Raw genomic sequence first — 21,200 nt, 5'->3', positions numbered from 1 at the left:
TTGTGTTAAGTGTTATATGTGCACTTTATTGTTTATTTTGTTCGAGCGGGTAGATTAGAAATTCGATTTATTTTATTATTTTAGTAAATCGAGACTGTTTTTTCATTTTTAAAATCAGCATTATTTATTTATATCCAAAAATTTTATCCGACACAAATTATCAAAATATTTCAATTTTGATATTTTTATAATTATGCGGGTTCTAAAAGTATTTGATAGTTTTGCAAATGAGTATTTTTATTATTTTTAAATTACTGAGAACTTCAGTAATTATTTGTAAAATTAGAGGGTGTCTAAAAATTATTGTTTTTGCACATTTTATGTATTTCGGTTATTTAAGACTTTTGAAAATTTTACTTTTAATTTTCAAAACTATTTTCGATTTCTTAATTTAATAAAATGATTAAACTAGCGTTTTTTCTCGGGGACTACAAGTTTAAAATATAAATAGGAACTTTAATTTTTTTCATTCTGTACAAATCAGTCGAGTCGCAGAGTTGGGGAATTAGGGATTTGGGGGTGCAGGGGCGAGTACACGCGATCAGGTAATCACTCGCCGATTAAGTTTAAACTTCTTCTCCTATGTATATCTCTGTGTGCAATTTCATAGCTATGTGTATTCATAGACATCGATATATGCTGCTGCTTGCGATGGTTTTTGGTTTGGAGCTTGTAATCACTGATGGTGTGTGTGTGTGTAGCAAAGCAGAGCAGGGGGTTGTTGTGTGTGTGTGTTTGTGTTGTGATGGTGGGTAGATGTTTTCAGGGTACTGGATGATCGCACGGGATGGGTTGGGGAAGCTGCACGGAAGATGGCTGGTGTAGCAAGTCGGAGGATTGGCTGCTGTTAGGAAATTGTTAGGTTGCAGGCAGTTGTAAGGCTGGGACTGCTGGAAAGGTGTGGTGAGGCTGGAGGCTAATTATAGGACTGTGGGGTACAGGTAAGGAGTGTGTAGCTGTGCTCGAGGGTGTGTCAGGGGTGTATAAAGAGGCGAGCGTAGGGAGCTGTTGCAGAGGGCTACTAGAAATTGTGTGCGTGTGTCTGCGTAGACAGAGGTTTGTGTGCGAGCATAGACAGAGGTTTGTGTGGGGCTGCGTAGTTGAGTACAGTTGATTACAGGGAGGCATAGCAACTGTTCCGTATAGGCAGCTGTTGGGGCGTGTGTGTGAAGGTAGGCTATGACAGTGTGTATGTTTTGGTGTGTCTGGGGTGTACAGAAGCGATCGGAGGGAGCTGTTGCAGGGTGGCTGTGATGTGTGTGCAACTAGTGCGTAGGCAAATAGAGTTCGTGTGTGTGTAAACAGTGGGTGCGTGCGTTTGTACCTGGAGTGTGTATGAGCAGGGGTTCTCTTATGTGCATGACTTGTGATTACTTGCTAATTCTAGGATATCAGATATTAATTATATTAGTATTATTGGTTATTATTATTATTACCCTTACCGGTGCTAATAATAGTAAATAATAATATTAAATAGATTAGTAAAAGATGTCTTGGATTAAAGTGTTTGCTTGAAAAGATATGACTGCAGTACATAGAATTTGATCATATATGTCTATTAAATTTGACTTGCTAATATGAGTTGGATGATATGCCAATATTGTGGATGTATTGATAATAGTTCATGCTAGGTGTTTAATTATTTACTTGAATTCTTTGGTTATCTGGAAATATTTATATGTATTAGTGAAAGGTGATAACTAATATTTAAAATATTGCAAGTTTTTTATTTGATTAAAATGGTATAAGATTATATGTTATATACGGAGAGTTACTCCGCAAAGATTTGATTGGAATGATTGGATTTATTGTCAGTAAATAATATAGGTCTGTGACATTACAAGTTTATTCTATGCACAGTTTTAGGGACTTGCATCTAGAATTAGATTTCACTAAGTATTCTAATAGAAATATGTGGATATTGGTTACGAGGTGATTTATGGGATTATAACGGTGTCTTAGTTGATGTTAGTCATTAACTGTTAATTTATTTGATTTAAAAGTTGATTAGTTGGTTGTTGGTATTAGTTTAAGAAAGACGAATAGTCCGATAAATAGAGGATATGCTGCCGAAATTTCTTTAGAAATTAAGTGTATTCTGTCTATAAATAGATATTTGACAGTTAATAGCATTATATTATAGTTGGATGGAATATGTATGTTTCTTGATTATGTGGTTATTTGTCTGACTGATCCAGTGTATATATATTATTATGTGGATATCTATATATATTTTTGTTTACAATATATGGATATGCGAAGGTTAGTTAGTTGTAGATTCTAATAGCATTTAGAAGTAATTAGTTTCGTTTGATCCGAAGATTGAAGTATTGTCTTACTGTCGCACAGAGTCGACCGGGATGTTCAGAAGTAGTGAATAGTATCGTGAGCGAGGCTGGCATAAACCAATAAAGCGAAGTTGTGCTATGGATATTTTATTAAAGTCTGTCAGAAACTAAGGAGAAGGGAACAGGGAACAGTTCAGTAGATAGTGCTATTAGAAATCTGAGTTAGACACCGGAGCTAAGGCAAGTATTCCTATTCTTCTCTTTTATTTAAAGAGCAAGTACTTCTATCTTTCTCTGCAATTAACAAGTAGTATTTTTATTCGCAACTTATACGTATACTGCAAATATTTCTATCTGTCTCTTATATTTAAAGAGCAATTTTCCTATTATTCTCTTTTATTTTAAAAAGCAAGTTCCCAGTTTCTTTTATTTATTCAAGAATGATTTTGAGACTTTTTGGAATTCTTTATTGGTAAATGTATTTCATGGTTTACTTTGTCCTAGTGGCAATTGGTTATTTTGTATTATTTTTGTTCAATATTCTCTTGATATTATATCTTTATAAGAATGTTGAGCATAACCAACTATATATATGATTCAAACTTGGTTAACAGTAAAGTGTGGTATACAGAGGATTACTGTGCAGGTTTTGATTTAAAAAGGTTAGCATTACTGACTCAGTCCTCTTCTTTTAGCAACTTTTAAGGTCGCTGATGAATTACAGTAGAAGACAGGTTTGTAGTATAATTCGTCTGTACGGCTTACTCTCGGTCTTTCGTGTAGATGCATACTTAAAGATCATGTTTCCAGCCTTAAACTAGGACCAGAATGTGTCCATCCATTTAAAGTGTTGGTCTCACTTCAAACTTATCTACGTTATAAAACTACAAACAAGTCAGCCGTCACAGGCTTCTGTTGGAATGGATCAAGATAATCGGAGAACTGACAAACAAATCTGGACAATGACAGATCTTTGAATGATTCTAACAGTCACCAATAGTTCAAGTTATGTCTACATAAATTAAACTAAGCCATTTGGTTAGATCATGTAATCCTAACATTATAGTCTTCGTATGTTACATGCCATTTGGACATCTCACAATCAGTGTAAGAGACTTCATTGAGAAACAAATTTCATTTACACTAAAAATTTAACTAATTGTCTGCGTCTAATAACCTACCCCTTTATATGTGAATAACCTAGTTGGCCATCTTTATACAGTGATTTTTTGTTTTGTTCTAGCCTATAAATATACTAACGAACGAATAAGTACATAGGCCATCACATAGATTATATTGTCCCGGAACATTCTCACTTTACCATAAGAGGTAGTAGTGCAGTACGCAAGAACGTTACAACACCTGAACTGACAGCAACTTCAGGAACATAGACACAACACAGAACCCCATGAAAGCAAGGGGTAGGACACAAGAACACTGCAACACCTTAACTGATAGCAACCTTCACTCCTTAAGGAACATAGACACAACAGAAGAAAACGGACAGACATAATGGAAGGCCATCGTCACTACTGCTCTGACACTCCCTTTTAAGGACCTGTGTTACTTCAGAGCAGAACGACGCTCCAGGCATGTCTTCAGTGTCTCTAACCACCAACACTTCCTCTCCAAATACGTCTTCTAACACCCTCCCTCCTCAAGCTCTTCTTCCATAAAAAGTCGTGCGTCTCATCCCCCACCTGATCTCCACCCACCACTTTCCCCTATTCGCCTCCCAAATGCACCAGGCCTCCTTCACCAGCCCCTCTGTCTGCATCATTGAATCAACAGGCATGTCTTCAACGTCTCTAACCACTAACACTTCCTCTCCAAATACGTCTTCTAACATCCCCTCCCTCCTCAAGCTCTTCTTCTATAAAAAGTGCATCTCATCCCCCACCTGATCTCCACCCACCACTTTTCCCTATTCTCCTCCCAAATGTACCAGGCCTCCTTCACCAGCCACTCTGTCTGCATCATTGAATCAACAGGATCAACCTTGTCTTCTTGAATTTCCACTTTCATAAAAATTGCAAGCATCTTCTTAGACAATGTTTTACTTTTTCTATGGTGTTTATTTCACTCTTGATATATTATTTCTCTAATATATTTGCGAGCTCATTAGCAATTATATGAGAATGCCTGCTCATCATAAATATGTCCTATTTTTCCTTTGATGCATTTGCAGGAGAAGCCATATCATAATATATACAGCTGATTGCATTTGCAATTTTTATGCATTCAATGACCAGAACACACTATGACATTTTGGGGGTGAAGGAGGGGGCAACTTATGAAGAAATTCGTACTAGATACCGCTCTTCTATTCTTAACTATCATCCAGATAAACTACCAAAGGCTGATGGCTTATCTAACTCCATAAAAATGGCCGATGACAAATTTTTGGAGATTCAAAGAGCGTGGGAAATTCTTGGCGATCCAACATCACGGGCCGTTTATGACATAGAGCTGCAAACGCTGAAACAGGACACGACAACTTCAGAAGATATAAGCATAGAGGATCTGACAATCGAATATGCTGGTGATCTTGTGGAGCTTTTCTATCAGTGCAGATGTGGTGATCACTTTTCCATTGATTCTGTAGAATTAGAGGAGATGGGATATATATTGTCGATGGATGGAGATACTGTCTCATTACAAACCCTGAATTCATATTCTGCATCAGTGGTTCTTCCTTGTGGATCTTGTTCCCTCAAAATTCGTTTATTAATAAATATTGCTGAAAATATTAGATAGCAGCCCCTGGCATTTAACCCTTATACTTTTTTTTTTTGAGAGAGGGGGTTTGTTCCGGTCTTAGGCATCAATCTCATGTTTTGAGCACTTTGGACATGTATAACTTGTTCTTGATATCTGGAAAATCTCCAACACATCGAATCTTTGTATACTTAATTTGTTTTTCTGATACCAATGACGTTTGTACTATGTCGAGGTTGTCTCTTTGTTGAAATATTCAAATAGGGCTAATTTCATGTGTAAATTCCTTTTTAATATTTATTAACAACTCTGTTTTTCTGCTTCAGTTTGATTGTTTCTTTCAATTGTTCTTTATTAATATTTGCTAATTTTTAGGGTTTTGTATTCTTGCTATTCATCATTCACCTAATTCCTGTTATCAAATCATGCTCACATATATGTATGCAGTGCCTGTAACTATATTCAGTTGCAGATGTCTGATAGACATCACAAATCGATACACAAGGCTTAGCTGTTGTTAGATGCCCCGTAAGAGCATCTCCAACGGCGTTGGCTATAATCGTTGGCTAAATTGGACCTGTAAGACATTATGTAAAATTTGCTGAACCTGTAAGACATTTTGTTTCAATGGTACTGGTTATATTAGTTGGCTATAATTTAAAAATAGTATGTTATTAATATTTTAAATTGTTAAAATAGAATATATCAGTTCAATATGGTAATAAATGATGTACAATTTTCCTACAGATTTTCTACAGATTTTCTTACAGACCTGTAGAGGTTCGACAAATTTAGCCATCCGTAGGAGGTTGGCTAAATTTATAGACAACAGGTGAGCATGGTTGGAGTTGAGTTTTTGGAGCTGTTGGCTAAATTTTTTTATTTTAAGTAAGCCAACTCATCTTTTAGCCAAGGGTTTTTAGATGGTTGGAGATGCTCTAATGTTCCTTAATTTAGCTAATTTTGGACTGGTACAATTACAACTTAGATAGTGGAATGTGTTGAGTTTTTTGGTACAGACTGATGCTCGTAAGCTGCGCTGTATTGCATGGTGCATTACTGCATTTCGACGTTATTTTGGTGTTTTAGATACATTCTGTCGAAACAGTTTAAATATGATTTAAGATAGAAGAGAACAGGTTAATTGAAGATATATGTTTGATGTCATCCTCTCCTTCTATTATACGACATGTTGATCTTTAAAATTATTAATGCATAGGTCTCCTTATTTTTGGCGTGTTTTCTGTGGGAATGATTTTAATGTTGCTCTTTCAGATACTTTTTTTGCTTGTTTGTTCTCTATATAGTCAACACAGTTTTTCCTCTGCTGCATAGTGGTATGGTTCAGTGCTGATTATCAATATAATGCTGATTCTCTCCAACTTTTTCTGTATGGAATTTGCTTCCGAAGAAATATTAGGATTTATGGCTTGATTAGTATTCCTTTCTACTGTGTATAACAATATTATTGGCTCTTATGGTCCGAATTCTAGTAGTGTAGTTCAAGCCAATGTGAATACTAATAATTGGAAAATATGAAAACGAGCAACATAGTAGATATATAATTGACCTTTGAGAAATTTAGTTTGAATGTTATGTGCTGGCTTGGGACAAATTATAAAAATATGATAAATTTAGTGGCCTAGAAATTGTAAAAAATGTCTTTTGAATGAGAGAGTTAAGAGTGTTTATATAAATTCTATATTTATAAACCAGATATAGTCATGTTGTTTTCTTCTGCAAAAAATCATCTGTCAGCTGGCTTGAGACTCTCTAAATGTGTATATAGAAGTATTAGTTCTCGTGTCATTACTAAGTTGATTACATCATAATCTTGCTCTTCATGGTATAGTAGATTGCATAACACATTTTGACCAATTTTCAATCAACAGGACCTCCTTATACTCAAAACACTTATTTAAGATCTGGTAGAGGATTTTATGGGGCCAAGATGGAAAGGAAAAGAGGCAGAAGCTAAAGCTCTTGCTGATCCAATTAGCAAGATTGTATCTCAGCTACAATCATCTCTAGTTCATTCAGATTCCCAAGGAATACTTTCTGGCTGTAGCGTACTTCTTGCAGTGAATGCAGAACAAACTAAACTTCTAAATCACACGTGTTTTGGTGTACCAATCATCACAGCTGAGAAGGATAAGCAATGGTTTCAGTTGAGCCTGGAGGAAGCGTTTTACTTGTGCTATTCTTTAAATTGTCTCAAAGTTGTAGGTGAAGATAATCTTATCAAGGACAATAATCAATTGTGGAGTTATATGGTAAGCAAGAAAGAAACGTTCCCTGCTTTCTACAGGGCTTATTCTCATCTCCGAATGAAAAATTGGGTGGTGAGATCAGGATCTCAATACGGTGTCGATTTTGTAGCCTACCGCCACCATCCATCTCTAGTTCATGCTGAATATGCCGTGCTTGTTTCAGCAGAATTAGAATGTAACGGAAGTGGTAGATTGAAGGTCTGGTCTGATATGCATTGCACTCTCCGGCTTTGTGGCGGTGTTGCCAAGACATTGTTAATTCTCCATGTCACCAGTAACAGTAAGATCCAAACATCTCCCTTGTGCTTGGAAAGTTATACTGTCGAAGAGAGAACCATTACTAGATGGATTCCTGAGCATTGTCGCGAGGACCAAAAACAAGTTCAGAAATGGACTTTATAAACTTTGAACTATGTCAGCCAGCTATATCCTTCTACATAAAGTTGTTCTTGATATCTGGAAAATCCCCAAAACATTGATTCGTTGAACACTTATGTTTTCCTGATAGCAATGGCATTTGTACCATATTTGAGGTAGTCATTATGATGAATAGTTATTGTCACGTCTCTTTGGTCTATTTTAATGCGGTGTTTAAAAAGATTGGTTTTGTGGTTTCAAAAAAAAAAAAAAAGATTGGTTTTGTCATTGAATGAAAGGTTCGCCTCGATTAAATAATAATTTCATCGAAATAATATTTTTTCATAATCCCAACATATTATAAATAATGTATTTTACTCTCAATAAAATAATAAATTTAATAAAATAAATTTTTTTTTGGCCCAATATTACTTGGGAAAAGTTTATACAACTTTTTTTGGGTCGCAGCTCATCACTTGCACAGGGAAGCGGACATTTTAATAGGCGAGATCCTTATTTTACATGGCAGGTGACTTCGCTCCTTGATAGAGATAAAGAGGCAAGAGCCACCAAAGATTTCCAACTTTCAAGAGCTACAAATACTTCGATTACTATATTGAGTTGCCAGATATCTTATTGGATATCGAATTCGAACGAGACGAGAGCATATTTTGCTTTACTTTTTGCAATGTGTGATTATTCTCTCTGTGCAAATATATATCAAATTTGCAGAAAATACATATACTTAGAATTATTACTTCATAAGTCCGAAATAGTCATTTAATTTTACGTACAATTCACTTTTTTTAATAATATGAATTATAAAATAAGTTACATTTTTTTATTCACAAAATATAATAAAAAATGAAATTTTGACATAAATTAAATAATTCAAAATCATTTGTTGCGTAAACAAGCAAGAGTTCATTTTATTTTATTTTTTGAATAAAAGCATGACTTCACTTTGTGTTTAAGATGTCAATCCAGAAATTACAATAAGCTAGCTTCAACAGATCATGTTTTTCCGTAAATTTTATAATTTGAAATTATCACTAAACCGTGTAAATTAGAGTTTATCGTATTTATCAACATTAATACTGTAATGCAAATCAACAAAAGTCCTGTCAATTCAAAAACATTACAACTGAAGTCGTTATCCATTTTTTTTTTCACGCGTCTTTATCGAAAATTTAATCACCAAAAATTTATTAAATGTTCAAATCCAACTATATACTACTACTATCAATCAAGGCAAATTTCTTTTAATATTTAAACTCCACAAAATTATAATTAATATTAATTACGTAGCAATAAACAGAGAAAGCAGCCCATAAAAGCCCACAATTCGAATCCACGAATCTTTTTATTTTACAATTAATTAGTTTAGTGGTTTGCTGAATAATCAACAAAAGTCGCCAACTCGCCATTCAGAATCATACATACACACAATTACATACAGAGAGTAGGTGTAAGCATCGATGGCGCTCTCACGGCTACGACATCCGGTGATCTCGCGCGCTCCCTCTCTCTTTAAATCTCGCTATCTCTCTGCAATCTCTCCCAATCTCTCCAGGTGAGTCTTCAATTTACCTTTATTATATCTTTTTATGTATCGGTTTAGTTTTATACTTGCTTCTTATTTTTTACTTTTGATTTTATTTTTTGTTTCGATTATAGTTAAATGATGAAATTATTATAGTTTAGGTCTTTATTTGGTTGAATATTAAATCTCGTGCAATAATTCGAACTGCGATCCGGGAGAGACTTAGGTTTAGGTGCATTTCCAGGTGTTATATAGCGGTGTTGTTTCGTAAACAATTTGAATGCTATAATGTGGCGATGTTTAGGGTAATTAGTTTAGAAATGCATTTACTAGATTTTAGCTGTATAAAAGTGCTGTTGTATCCCTTTAACGTTATTTTAAGTAGGATTTTTTTATTTTTTTTGGAATTGGTTACGTGTTAATTTATTAGTTGAGTTTTATGTGTGTAGTTTAAAAGTGAGGTGTACGGAGTGTACTTGTGTAATGAGGATTGTGGCTGTAACGGAGCAAGTCCAAAGAGAGTATCACTGTGAAATGAGTAGGATTCTAGTAGTGTGAGAAGGATGTGGACCTCTGGTAGAGTAGGTATGAATTTAAGTAGAGTGTTACGCTGCAAGACGAGTTGTGAATCCAAGATAACAGGGGATTATCTTACTCATTCTTTTGCATATAACTTTCCCAGTTTTAGAAGCTCAATCATGATTCTTAAGTGACACATTTTATCTGTCTGTGCATGTCATTTCTTGATGTAAAATCTTTTCTTCTAAATTTAGTCTTCAGTCTTAGTAAAAATCTTCTCTACAGTACAAGCTTTCATAAAAAAAATTGTCTTTTTCTGTGGCGATGGTTATTCTTGTGTCTATCACATTGTTCCCACCTTAGTCCATACACAATACATACTTCCATTTTTCTTATTTTCTAAAATTTTAGATGAGCTAGGCTTGTTTATAATATTAATGGTTAATTACAATATTGTTTAATCTTGTTATTGCAGTAGTTCAGGGTTAAATAGAACGTTTGATGTGGATAAAGATTTTTTCAGGTTTGTATCCCTCTACTTATTGTTTGCTGACCCATAAGATTACTCTTTGATGATTATGTCATTTTTGCCAAATCCATTTTAAATCTATTAAAGAAATGTTAGGGATATATCTATTTCTTTTTGATAAGCATAAGGAATTTACCTCAAGTTAGGAAACAAATTGAGCCAACTGCCAAAGCTTCAGGTTTCAACTATCAATTAACCAGCTAAGATGCCTGATGAAGAAAAACGATCAATAATAAAGAAATGAAACTTTGGTGGTGCTTATCGTTATCTCCTGAACCCACAGTCACCTTAAAATCCGCTTTACATTCTTAATACAAAAGATTAAATTGCAACTCTTACAGTGCCACACAGTCTAGTGAGTAATGACCAATGGTCTCTCATGAGTTTGAGATAACTTGATTTCCGATATTGTCTATCCTGTTTGCTGATCCAATCACTACGTTTTGACCCATAACTACTTCTGTTTTAAACTTTAATCATTAACTTAATAAATTTCCAGGAGCAGACTAGTTAGTTCATTATTAATTCATGTAGTGATAAGTTTGGTCAGTATTCTTTCGTAAATTTTAACATTCTACTGGCAAAGAATCTTTTCAGGCCTACAGCTCGTTCAGGATACAATATTATATCTGAAACTCCACCCCGGATGAAGGTAATCATAAACTATCCTCTAATTATATTTCCTCAGCTGGTGTTTGCTTCAGCATAAAAAGGGCTTGTAATTACCTGATGTTAGGTCCTTGTCTCGACTCTCGACTTATAAGCTCTTTTTAAGCTAAAACATACACCAGATATAATCAGTTTCTAACCTTTGGTTGTGCTTTCACAGTTGCAAATTGGGTTGAGACACTTTTCATCTTCAGGTTATAATTTCTCCTTCAATTTTGAAATGCTTTTTGCACAGTTAGATTTTAGAATTTTCACGTCTTTCATATAGTATTTACCAATGACCAACATAATGTTCCACTGATTTTTTAAATAGCTTGGAAGTCATTTGTGACGTTTCCAATATAGTGTGGCATAATCAATACCAGAGTAGAGGTCTAGATACAACTTAAGTAGCAGAATGTCTGTATATTAATTAATTTTTGTGGGCTCTAGTTTAAAAGTTGAAAAACTTTTTTCAAGCTTCCATCTTCCACGTGGGAGCATCAATAGTATTTGTATTATGCCAGGTTGTGGTTGGATTGCTTGAGACCTTTTTAAGCAAGAAAATATCGTAAGCTGGGATCAAGTTATCAACTCTGAATTAGTGCAGCTAGCTTTGTCAAGCTGAGGCTCAAAAATAATAACAAATAAGAATAATTAAGTATTGAATATTTAGAAATGGTAAGTAGCATATATGATTCACAGACTACTAGTTCTAAGTGCATTCTTCCTGTCAATGCAGAGCCTCCATCACATCTTGTCATCGAAATGCCGGCTTTGTCCCCTACAATGGTATGATTTTAGATGGCTAGGTGTATCAACTTTCAAAAATAAAACTTGACATGCTTCCTAGTGAAAATAACAAATGCTCTCTGTACCCTTTATTGCAGACGCAAGGTAACATAGCAAAATGGCACAAGAAGGAAGGAGATAAGGTTAGCACCTTAAATATTAGTACATGACCTGTGTCATTAGATTACTAAATTTTACTTTTCTTCTAAGTATTATCTTAAAGTTTCCAGAATTCAGAAATAACTGTTGATGGGCTAAGTTTCTTAACTTATCCCTGTATTGACTTGTAAATTTTGATGTGACAGATAGAAGTGGGGGATGTTATTTGTGAAATAGAGACAGACAAAGCTACCCTTGAGTTTGAGTGTCTTGAGGAGGGGTAATACTATCTTCTTTCACTGAAGTATTCTACAGTTTGCTAGTTATGGAACCATGATATTGTTTTTGTGTCTATGACATGATTCTGTGGCGGTTCTTTGCTGCATATTGCTATTATTTAATAGTTTTTTGAGATTCAATATTTTCTGTTTCATCTCTTAGATGGATAGCATAAAGTTATATATTTGAGGTGCTTTCTATTTAGACTCTTGGCTGATCCATTTTATGCAGGTTTTTAGCTAAGATATTGGTACCTGAAGGTTCAAAGGACATACCCGTGGGAAAGCCTATTGCAATCACGGTATACTTCTAGTCCTTTATCCTTTATGTATAATAATGTTCTTGCTTTTTTCTAACGTTTATAATATCAGCAAACAAAATTAAATAGCATAAGAAAGTAAGTGATTACTAGGAGAAAGTTCAGGTTAGTTGGTCATGTAGCAAGTCATTTCTCTACTCCGTCAAAGACTTGAACAGGCCATCGAAAAGCATATTGATTTGATTAGTTTCAGACGGAGTGGACTTGGTGGAGAATAAGCTTTTTTGTTGTTTCCCTGTCTTTTGTAATACTTATATTGACTTAGCTATATGGAGTTTAAAATGCGTTGTAGCATGATTATACTTATATTGACCGAATGCACCACTTCGATTTAGTCCATGTAAGTTGTAGTGTATTGGACCTGAACATAGGCAGTGTAAGGGTCACTATTCTCTCTCTCTCTCTCTCTCACGCGCGCGCGCACACACACACCCCCCCCTTCCCTCGAGCTTTAAATTTTGCTCTCCTCCTAATATTTAAGCTATAGAAATCGTCAAAAACTCTTTAAGAAACAAAGAAGGGTCTTTCTAGTGTGTGCCCATGGGCACACACTAACAACTACTTTTTGTTGAGGTGGAGGGCTTTTACTAGTCATGATTTTTGTGCATATGCAGGGGGCCATGATTATTAATGAGGTTTTGGCCAATAAAAGCCCTCCACCTCAACAAAAAGTGGTTGTTAGTGTGTGCCCATGGGCACACACTAGAAAATCCGAACAAAGAAATATTGCTCAGAAGCAAGTTATGAGCATAAATAGAGAGATGGTAGATATGAAGCACATTTCAGATTTTTGTGCAAACATGTTATTGCAAAAGACTCGCGTAAGAATTTAGTTTAGATACTATTTTTTTCAACGTATAATCATCACTAGATTAGATGAAATTTGTCTAGAAGCAGTTGCCAAAGTACAATTCTGAATTCCCCAACTTAGTTTGGAAAGTCAATTTTTTAGTTGAATCAGCTGGTAAAATGCATTTCTTAACAAAGTCAAGCTGATTGTAAATTGCAAAAAGTACTTGCTTGCATTATATATTTCCTCACCTGTCATTGTTAAATCTGTGTCTAAGGGGCCTAAAAACAGTTTGTACTTGCAGATTGCCAATGCAAGTATGGTTTTTTTTTTTTTTTTTTTTTTTTGTAATGGACATTATGTCTAAAGGGCCTAGAACAATTTGCTCTATGAGTTTTTTCACGGGCATTATGGAAAAATAATGTGAAGTTATCTAGACTCATTGGATGCTCATTTAAGGTGCATTATAGATAATGATCCACGAAAATTGTTTGACATTAGTGTCTCATATCTCTGATTACTCATCTCTATCGCGGAAGAAAGACTGGATAAGTATAAGCCTCTTCTAACTTTCAGAGTCTCCATATCCAGATTGTCAGCAACAAAAAGTGCCTTGTCGCTGTAAACGTAGAAATATGGAATAGGCCCAATAGGGATGATATAATTGATTTTTATGTTGAGGGATGATAGACTCTCTATCTGCATTGGGAAGACTGTTTACCAGGAAGCAACCGCATATAAGAGTAGCATCATATTTAAGTAGTTATGCTATATTGTTATTGGGTATAGGATCATATTTGGGAGTAATCATTAGACTCTTGTTTATAGGTTGAAGATGCAGACGATATACAAAATGTCCCATCTAATATTACTAATGACTCAGACGTTAAAGAAAAACAACCAGCTCAACAAACTGACGACAGAGTGCAGGAACCCAGCTCTTTGAATATTGACGCTGCTAAACTTCCACCTCATGCTGTTCTTGAAATGCCAGCATTATCCCCAACCATGGTAAGCAAAACCCAAATCTCAGTGTCTTCATATCTCTTCTCAGTCTGGTTATTCTGATCATTGTTCTTTCTTGCAGAACCAAGGTAACATTGTCAAGTGGTTGAAAAAGGAAGGGGATAAGGTTAGTTATATGTAATATAAGCTGCAAGTAAAATACCCCGGTCATCTATAGTGAAATTACTTTGTGTTATTTCTGATTTTGACATAGCAATCAACCCGATTTGCAGATAGAGGTCGGTGATGTGATTTGTGAGATAGAGACTGACAAAGCTACTCTTGAACATGAATGTCTTGAAGAGGGGTATGTTTCTTCCAATAGCATCGAGTTTAAATTCACATTTTAATTTCAGAGATCTGTTATTAGACAAGATAACGTGTTTTACTAAAATTTTGATTATTCGAAGATGAAAATCTCAGCAACACCAAAATCTGGATAGTGGCTTAAACGCTGAATTCAATTATGTGCCGCTGATTAATGGTTCAGTTGCCACAACTTATCTGGTTGTCTTTGGCCATTTGTCTGACACGGAGGAATAGAACTAGGATGTTCTAATTTCATAAATTGGTCCTAGACTTATTCAATGTAGAATTGGTGGTTCTACTCATTTCAAATATTATTTTCGTGTATACTCAGTCAATCACTTGTGCGAATTTCTCTATTTAGTGAATTACGATGACACACATAAGCATAATAGTTGAGTTTAAATTATAATTCCATTATGTATATTATGTTTCCGTACTTATTTATCAATATATACCATACAGTTTATAGTCTACAATGTTCAACAAGAAAAAAATAAATCAATATCCATTTTTGCATAATAAAAAACCTTGGCCCTCTCTACAATCTAGTAGAGAATTGTTGCACGCAGATAATGAGCCAGATATAGGTGACAAGACTCATATACACAACCTTTACTTCCAAGGTAGACTGCATAAGTCAGAGATGTATGTATATTGCTTAATGTAGTCATGTACAGGACATCCTAGGTGCCGTGCTGCCTAGTTTTTCTTACAGTGCTATCGACGAGATATTCTATTATGACAACTATGAACTATATTCATCTAGACCTCACCTGAAAACATTTTCAATACATTTTTTTGATTCAGGTTCCTGGCCAAGATACTTGCACCTGAAGGTTCTAAAGATATTGCAGTTGGACAACCCATTGCAATTACAGTAAGTGATATGCTTTATGTATTACTTTCCGGATCTCTAACATGAAATTTCAGTTTATATGAAGTACAATGGTTTTTTAAATGTTAATGAACTTAGATTTTTTATCAATTCCTCTTTGTGTCATAATATCTGCCAGTACATTTATTAGTTCCATCTTTTTCTTAAGGTGGAGGATTCAAATGATATTGAGGCTGTCAAGACTTCTGTTACTGGCAAACTTCCAGTGAAGGAGGAAAAATCAACTCCTCATGAAGCCAAAACTGAAGTTAATAAGTCAAAAAGTGGATTTACTAGGATTAGTCCATCTGCAAAGTTGCTAATAACTGAACATGGATTGGATGCTTCATCTTTACTAGCATCAGGTCCTCGTGGTACTTTGCTAAAAGGTGATGTTTTAGATGCAATAAAATCAGGGAAAGGTTCTGCAGGAGCTTCTTCAACCGTGAAGAAGTCTCCACCTCAAGCTCAGCCACGATCTTCTTCATCTGCATCGGAGAGTGTTGGAACTCGTAAACAGCAGTCAGATTCTTTCGAAGACCAACCTAATAGTCAAATTCGTAAGGTACTTACTAATCAGGTCTTTGGAAATCTGTATATTTGGGCACTGTATGATATAGTATAAATAATAAGATTAGTAGTAATCTACTGTGTTGAAAGCGCATATATGACACTGTTAATAGATATGCCCATCTTCAACAGGCTTTGTTTTAAAAAAATTGTGTTGGTAATAAAACTTGCTACTTATATTTTATACATGTCTTGTTATAGGGTAAATTCCCAGTGATCCCATTTAAAACAAAAGCAATGCATGAAGCCAAAACTCCTGACTAGATCAATTGTTATTATTGATGATAGCAATTATTGGCACTTTTAACCACCAAACGGTTATAACAGTCTTATTAGTGGTGGTTCTTAAGATCCCTCACATGAAACAGCAGAAACCCAATTTCTGCTACAAGTCTGCTGTCTGCCACTCCAAAGACTTGAGAAGTCATGCCATTGCAAATGTTAAAAATATCATCATTTAGTGGCATGTCCAGAGCAGCATTATTTTGGGTCCTAGTTTCTGTTTTAAGGTTTCTGCCATGCTAATGTTAAACCTGTTTACTTGAATCTCATTCTAGTCTGCCTTCATCATCTTAATACATTTAACTGTCTAGTACATTTAACTGGAACTATATTCATAAGTTCTGCAACCCGATTACTTCTAATATAATCTTTCTGGTTTATACTCAAATTTGGTCTGCAGGTGATAGCGAAAAGACTTTTGGAATCAAAACAAAATACCCCTCACCTATACTTATCTTCAGGTTCTTGTACTTGTATGAAGCGGTCAATCACTTTTTATAGAAAATAAACTTGTAATGAAAAAATTTATGGTTTCTTAGCAGATGTTATACTGGATCCTCTACTTTCCTTTAGGAAGGAGCTCAAAGGTATGCAATTTATGACTGCGTAATTTTACTTCATAATTTTTTTATTATTTGTTGATGACATTTTATTCTTGTTATACAGAGAAATACGATGTTAAAGTTTCAGTAAATGACATTGTCATTAAAGCTGTCGCAATTGCACTGAAGAACGTACCAGAAGCTAATGGTAAGATATATTTGTGAATGTGAGTTATCAGATAATGGACATTGCAACATGGAAGTCTTGTCATAAATTACATTTCTCGTAAACTTGTGCATTTCTCAAGGCTTCACTGTTGAGTGTTGACACATTTGAACAAAAATTCACTTTAGTAATCATTTCATAAATTTCTTCTTTTTAAGTTCTACAATCATATTATTAGCATTGAAGTTTGTATATTCAGTTGTATGCTTATTTTTAATTACATTCTTCTGTTTGTTATTTAGAAATTATGTTGTTAGCAATTTGGTGGCAATAGTTGATTATGTGTTGCATTGCAGCATTCTGGAGTGATGAGAAAGGTGAAATCATTTTGTGTGAATCTGTTGATATATCAATTGCGGTTGCAACTGAGAAGGTGTGCTGTAGTCTCAATTATTCTTTTCTTAGTTTGTAAACAAACTTTTGTCTCATTTATTTTTGAAACTCAGGGATTGATGACTCCAATTGTAAGGAATGCAGATCAGAAATCCATAAGTGCGATCTCACTAGAGGTATAGCTGGACTTTTATGGTATTCATGTTTGATGTCGTTTACACTAGAGATTTGATGTTTGGACAAATAACCAAAACCAGCTTCAGAGTAGCAAAAGCTGCATCTTACTGATTAACGCTTTTAATAGTAAACGAAGGCTACTTGTCAGTCATCGGGTACTTATACATATATACATATAGACACACACACACACACACACATATATATATATAATGCACTTGCTGCATATGTCTTTATTGAACAGTGGCGGATAATCATATGCACTTGCACTGTTAGGTGTTAAAGAGGAAAGATATGTTTTTAGTCTATACTATTTGTCAAATGATCAAAAGTATAAGTTAGTTTCCATTTTATTTAAAGCATTTACTGAAGAAATAGTATGAACAAAAAGGTTCTGAATCTTTAAGTTATACATCTTCCTCTAATAGGCCGACTTGTCAATTTAGATCACTGAGAATAGTTTATCAAGTGTATATATCCTGGGTGCAATCTTGTCAGGTCAAGGAACTTGCGGAAAAGGCACGGACAGGAAAGCTATTACCAAACGAGTTTCAAGGGGGCACTTTCAGGTTAATTTCATCCAAAAAAATTGTTTTCCTATCTTTGCACTTCCAGCATGCAAAAAGTTGTCTACAATAATTATTTTAATCTGCAGTATATCAAATTTGGGAATGTTTCCGGTGGACCGCTTTTGTGCAATCATTAATCCCCCACAGGTTTGAACTCTCTCTCTCTCTGTCTCCCTCCCTCCCTCCCTCTCCCTCTCCCTCTCCATATGTATCCAAGGATTCTCTCTCTCTCTCTCCCCCCCTCCCCCTCCCTCCCTCCATCCAAGGACGAAGGGTCTCTCTCTCCATATGTATCCAAGGATTCTCTCTCTCTCTCTCTCCCCCTCCCCCTCCCTCCAAGGACGAAGGGTCTCTCTCCCTCCCTCCAAGGACAAAGGGTCTCTCTTGCTCCATATGTATTCAAGGATTCTCTCTCTCTCTCTCTCTCTCTCTCCCTCTCCCTCTCCCTCTCTCTCCTCCCTCCAAGGATGAAGGGTCTCGCTCTCCATATGTATCCAAGGATTCCCCCTCCCCCTCCCTCCAAGGACGAAGGGTCTCTCTCTCCATATGTATCCAAGGACTCTCTCTCTCTCTGTCTGTCTCTCTCTCCCTCTCCCTCTCCCTCTCGCTCCCTCCCTCCAAGGACGAAGGGTTCTCTCTCCATATGTCTTCAAGGACGAAGGGAGTATCAATGTTGAATATTTTCTTGGGCTTGCAAGAGTGAAACATGTTATTCTCTCTCCCCTTCCCCCTCCCTCTCCCTCTGTCCGGAGGGTCTCTCTCTCCATATGTATACAAGGACGAAGGGAGTATTAATGTTGAATATTCTTTTAGGCTTGCAAGAGTGAAACATGTTATTTTGCTAATCGGCCTATTCTGTAACTTGTTTTTTATATGTGCAGGCTGGCATTCTCGCAGTTGGTAGGGGCAATCAGATTGTTGAACCAATAGTTGGCGCTGATGGTATATTATCTGCTCATACTATTATTTAGGCCATCTAAATTAATATTTTTGATTATTTTATACTATTATATGTCTATAGGTATCGAGAAGCCTGGTGTCATCACAAAAATGAATTTGACACTATCCGCTGATCACCGAGTTTTTGATGGAAAAGTAGGAGGTATGGGTCCCTATAAATTTTATCCATCATATAGGTAGAATATAAAGCTGTATGATGTCGGCACATATCCCTCTGCTATCTTATAAATTTAATCAAGAGTCCAGATGTTCATTTTATTTACAAGTGCTTAATGATTGTTGTAATTTATACTTGTAGGTGATTTTGTCAAAGCTTTAAGTTCAAACTTTAGTGACATTCGAAGGATGCTATTGTAGAATCATGAAAGGATCTCTCTAGTCAAGACACGAAAGTACCTACAGAGCAAGCATTGTGGTGTACTATATTCAAAAATATAGACTGACATTCTCGGAAGGCTACTTTCCTCCGCACTTCTTTGTTGTGTTATCTGGTTTTACCAGTTTTTCTTTAATCTATCGGCTCCAACCTTGCTCGAGGCTTATAAAGTGCTTATTAAAACAATTCAAGTGATAGCTTACACCATTTTTTCCGTTTTTTCTTATTGGCAGTTGCCATGAAAATTATGCTGGCCAGTGTCCATTTTGTATAGGAAATAAAGTGAAGGATAGCCTGGAAAGATGTGCATAGTTTTGATAATAAAATTCATTGAATTGGCAACTTTTTGAGCCATTAAACCATCATATCTATGGTAGCAATTTCCATAATAAATTGCACTGGCGTTTATATTCATCTCATAGTATTGATTTTTTATTTTCATTGATTTTTTATTTTCGTGCTCTCAGACGCTCAGTTGCCTTTCAGTTTACAGAGTGCAATTAATTGATTTTAACACTGTATGGTTTTAATTGGAAGGAATGGAAAGACGCAGAAGTGGAAATCTGTAATGAGAGGAAGACTTTTTTTTTTTTTTTTGCATGATCATCTCTTCTTCCCCTTGTTTACAACTTCCGGTGGACTGCATTCTTCCGTAACTTTGAAATTCATTCTCTCCTTTTCTTGACAATTCTCTCTCATAAAATGCTCCTCTGGTCCGCCCGCCTTCATCTAGAACCGTCAATCTTATTAATTCTTTCCCCCTTAAATCAATTACAATAAAGTTATCGCAGCATCACTACGGGTGCAGGGTGCAGTTGTAACACTAGGCATGATGCGAAAAATCAAAATTAGACCGTATTAAGAACTAATTTTTCCGTCCCTCTTATTTATTTACAGTTTAACACGCATTTTAAAGTTTTTATAAAACATAATTTCATAACTTACTTTTAAATTTTTTTTATGTATAAAAAGTCAACACCAAATTTTTATTCAAAAGCAAAAAAAATAAAAAAAAAATAAGATACGGAACTATGTTTTTTTAAGAGTGCCGAACTCTCCCTACAAAAACTACCTAGGAGATAGAGGGAGTAACATATTACGAACTGCTCAGTAAGGATCAATTTCAACTTAATAATTACTTTTTTTTTGCTAAGCACAATTGTAATCTATTTTGTTCCATGTAAAGCTTAAATATGTATATTATATATTAAAATGATTAATTATTGTACTAATTTTAACTATAGTCAATCAAAACAACGAATTATTGTTAGGGGATAATTTTCATATAATTTATTTTATTTATTGTCCCAATAGTTTAGTTGACGAAAGGGTAACCATTCCAATGATTGAGGTGTATTTTAAGTGAAAAATAGTCAGCAGAAGTATAAAGTTGAAACCGTGAAAGAAAGTTTACAGTATTAAAAGAGTCACATCGCCACTTGTTTTCTTTAATCCAGAAACCATCTGATTCAGATTTGGATTTCAGCTTTCTAATACCATCAAACACTTCTAATTTATACTTTCTTTTATGTGATTTTTTCAAGGACTAATCATTTTTAGTTATAAATATACTTATTATATAGACGTGTATCGCTTACATTTTTGGATAACAAACTCTTATAATCGTTAAATAATAATTTGAAACATATATTCTTTTTTAAAGTTAAAGCTTTGAAAACAAAATTGTATTGGCTTATAAAATATCCAAACAAATCATTCTTTTGAAACTGATAATTGTATTATTCAGCGTTCTTCAAAAAATTTGGAGACTACAGTTTTTATATAAAACTGAATTAAAAATATTTAAAACTTTATTATATAAATAA

The 21,200-nt window shown here is 34.9% G+C and overlaps 3 protein-coding genes across 6 annotated transcripts; all 3 read left to right on the top strand.

Annotated features, from left to right (window-relative positions):
* Window positions 1-478: 478 nt before the first annotated feature.
* Window positions 479-7,840, top strand: LOC108209744 (tRNA-splicing endonuclease subunit Sen2-1). 4 transcript variants are annotated; one of them, XM_064087531.1, is made up of 3 exons: window positions 2,390-2,528; window positions 5,754-5,838; window positions 6,899-7,840. In XM_064087531.1, exon 3 carries the CDS (start codon window positions 6,947-6,949, stop codon window positions 7,676-7,678), a length of 732 nt encoding a protein of 243 aa, XP_063943601.1. In that variant the 5' UTR covers window positions 2,390-2,528; window positions 5,754-5,838; window positions 6,899-6,946; the 3' UTR covers window positions 7,679-7,840. The 4 variants fall into 4 exon arrangements, with proteins under 4 accessions (XP_017236311.1, XP_017236309.1, XP_063943601.1 ...); XM_064087532.1 differs by having other exon boundaries at window positions 5,754-5,894; XM_017380822.2 differs by lacking the exons at window positions 2,390-2,528; window positions 5,754-5,838 and adding an exon at window positions 479-545.
* LOC108209745 (uncharacterized) lies at window positions 2,388-5,331 on the top strand. The gene is made up of 2 exons (XM_017380823.2): window positions 2,388-2,528; window positions 4,477-5,331. Exon 2 carries the CDS (start codon window positions 4,524-4,526, stop codon window positions 5,043-5,045), a length of 522 nt encoding a protein of 173 aa, XP_017236312.1. The 5' UTR covers window positions 2,388-2,528; window positions 4,477-4,523; the 3' UTR covers window positions 5,046-5,331.
* Window positions 7,841-8,973: 1,133 nt separating the features above from the next.
* LOC108210053 (dihydrolipoyllysine-residue acetyltransferase component 1 of pyruvate dehydrogenase complex, mitochondrial) lies at window positions 8,974-19,788 on the top strand. Its single transcript, XM_017381301.2, has 23 exons — window positions 8,974-9,206; window positions 10,171-10,218; window positions 10,822-10,876; window positions 11,054-11,087; window positions 11,615-11,664; window positions 11,763-11,807; window positions 11,970-12,043; window positions 12,274-12,343; window positions 13,980-14,162; window positions 14,239-14,283; window positions 14,390-14,463; window positions 15,273-15,342; window positions 15,509-15,904; window positions 16,592-16,652; window positions 16,734-16,778; window positions 16,858-16,941; window positions 17,256-17,332; window positions 17,406-17,468; window positions 17,968-18,038; window positions 18,125-18,185; window positions 18,920-18,980; window positions 19,060-19,140; window positions 19,297-19,788. Exons 1-23 carry the CDS (start codon window positions 9,112-9,114, stop codon window positions 19,353-19,355), a joined length of 1,902 nt encoding a protein of 633 aa, XP_017236790.1. The 5' UTR covers window positions 8,974-9,111; the 3' UTR covers window positions 19,356-19,788.
* The last annotated feature ends 1,412 nt before the right edge of the window (window positions 19,789-21,200 follow it).

Source organism: Daucus carota, chromosome 2 (assembly GCF_001625215.2).
Source record: "Daucus carota subsp. sativus chromosome 2, DH1 v3.0, whole genome shotgun sequence".
Classification (NCBI taxonomy): domain Eukaryota; kingdom Viridiplantae; phylum Streptophyta; class Magnoliopsida; order Apiales; family Apiaceae; genus Daucus; species Daucus carota.
This window is presented reverse-complemented; position numbering and strand designations above follow the sequence as displayed.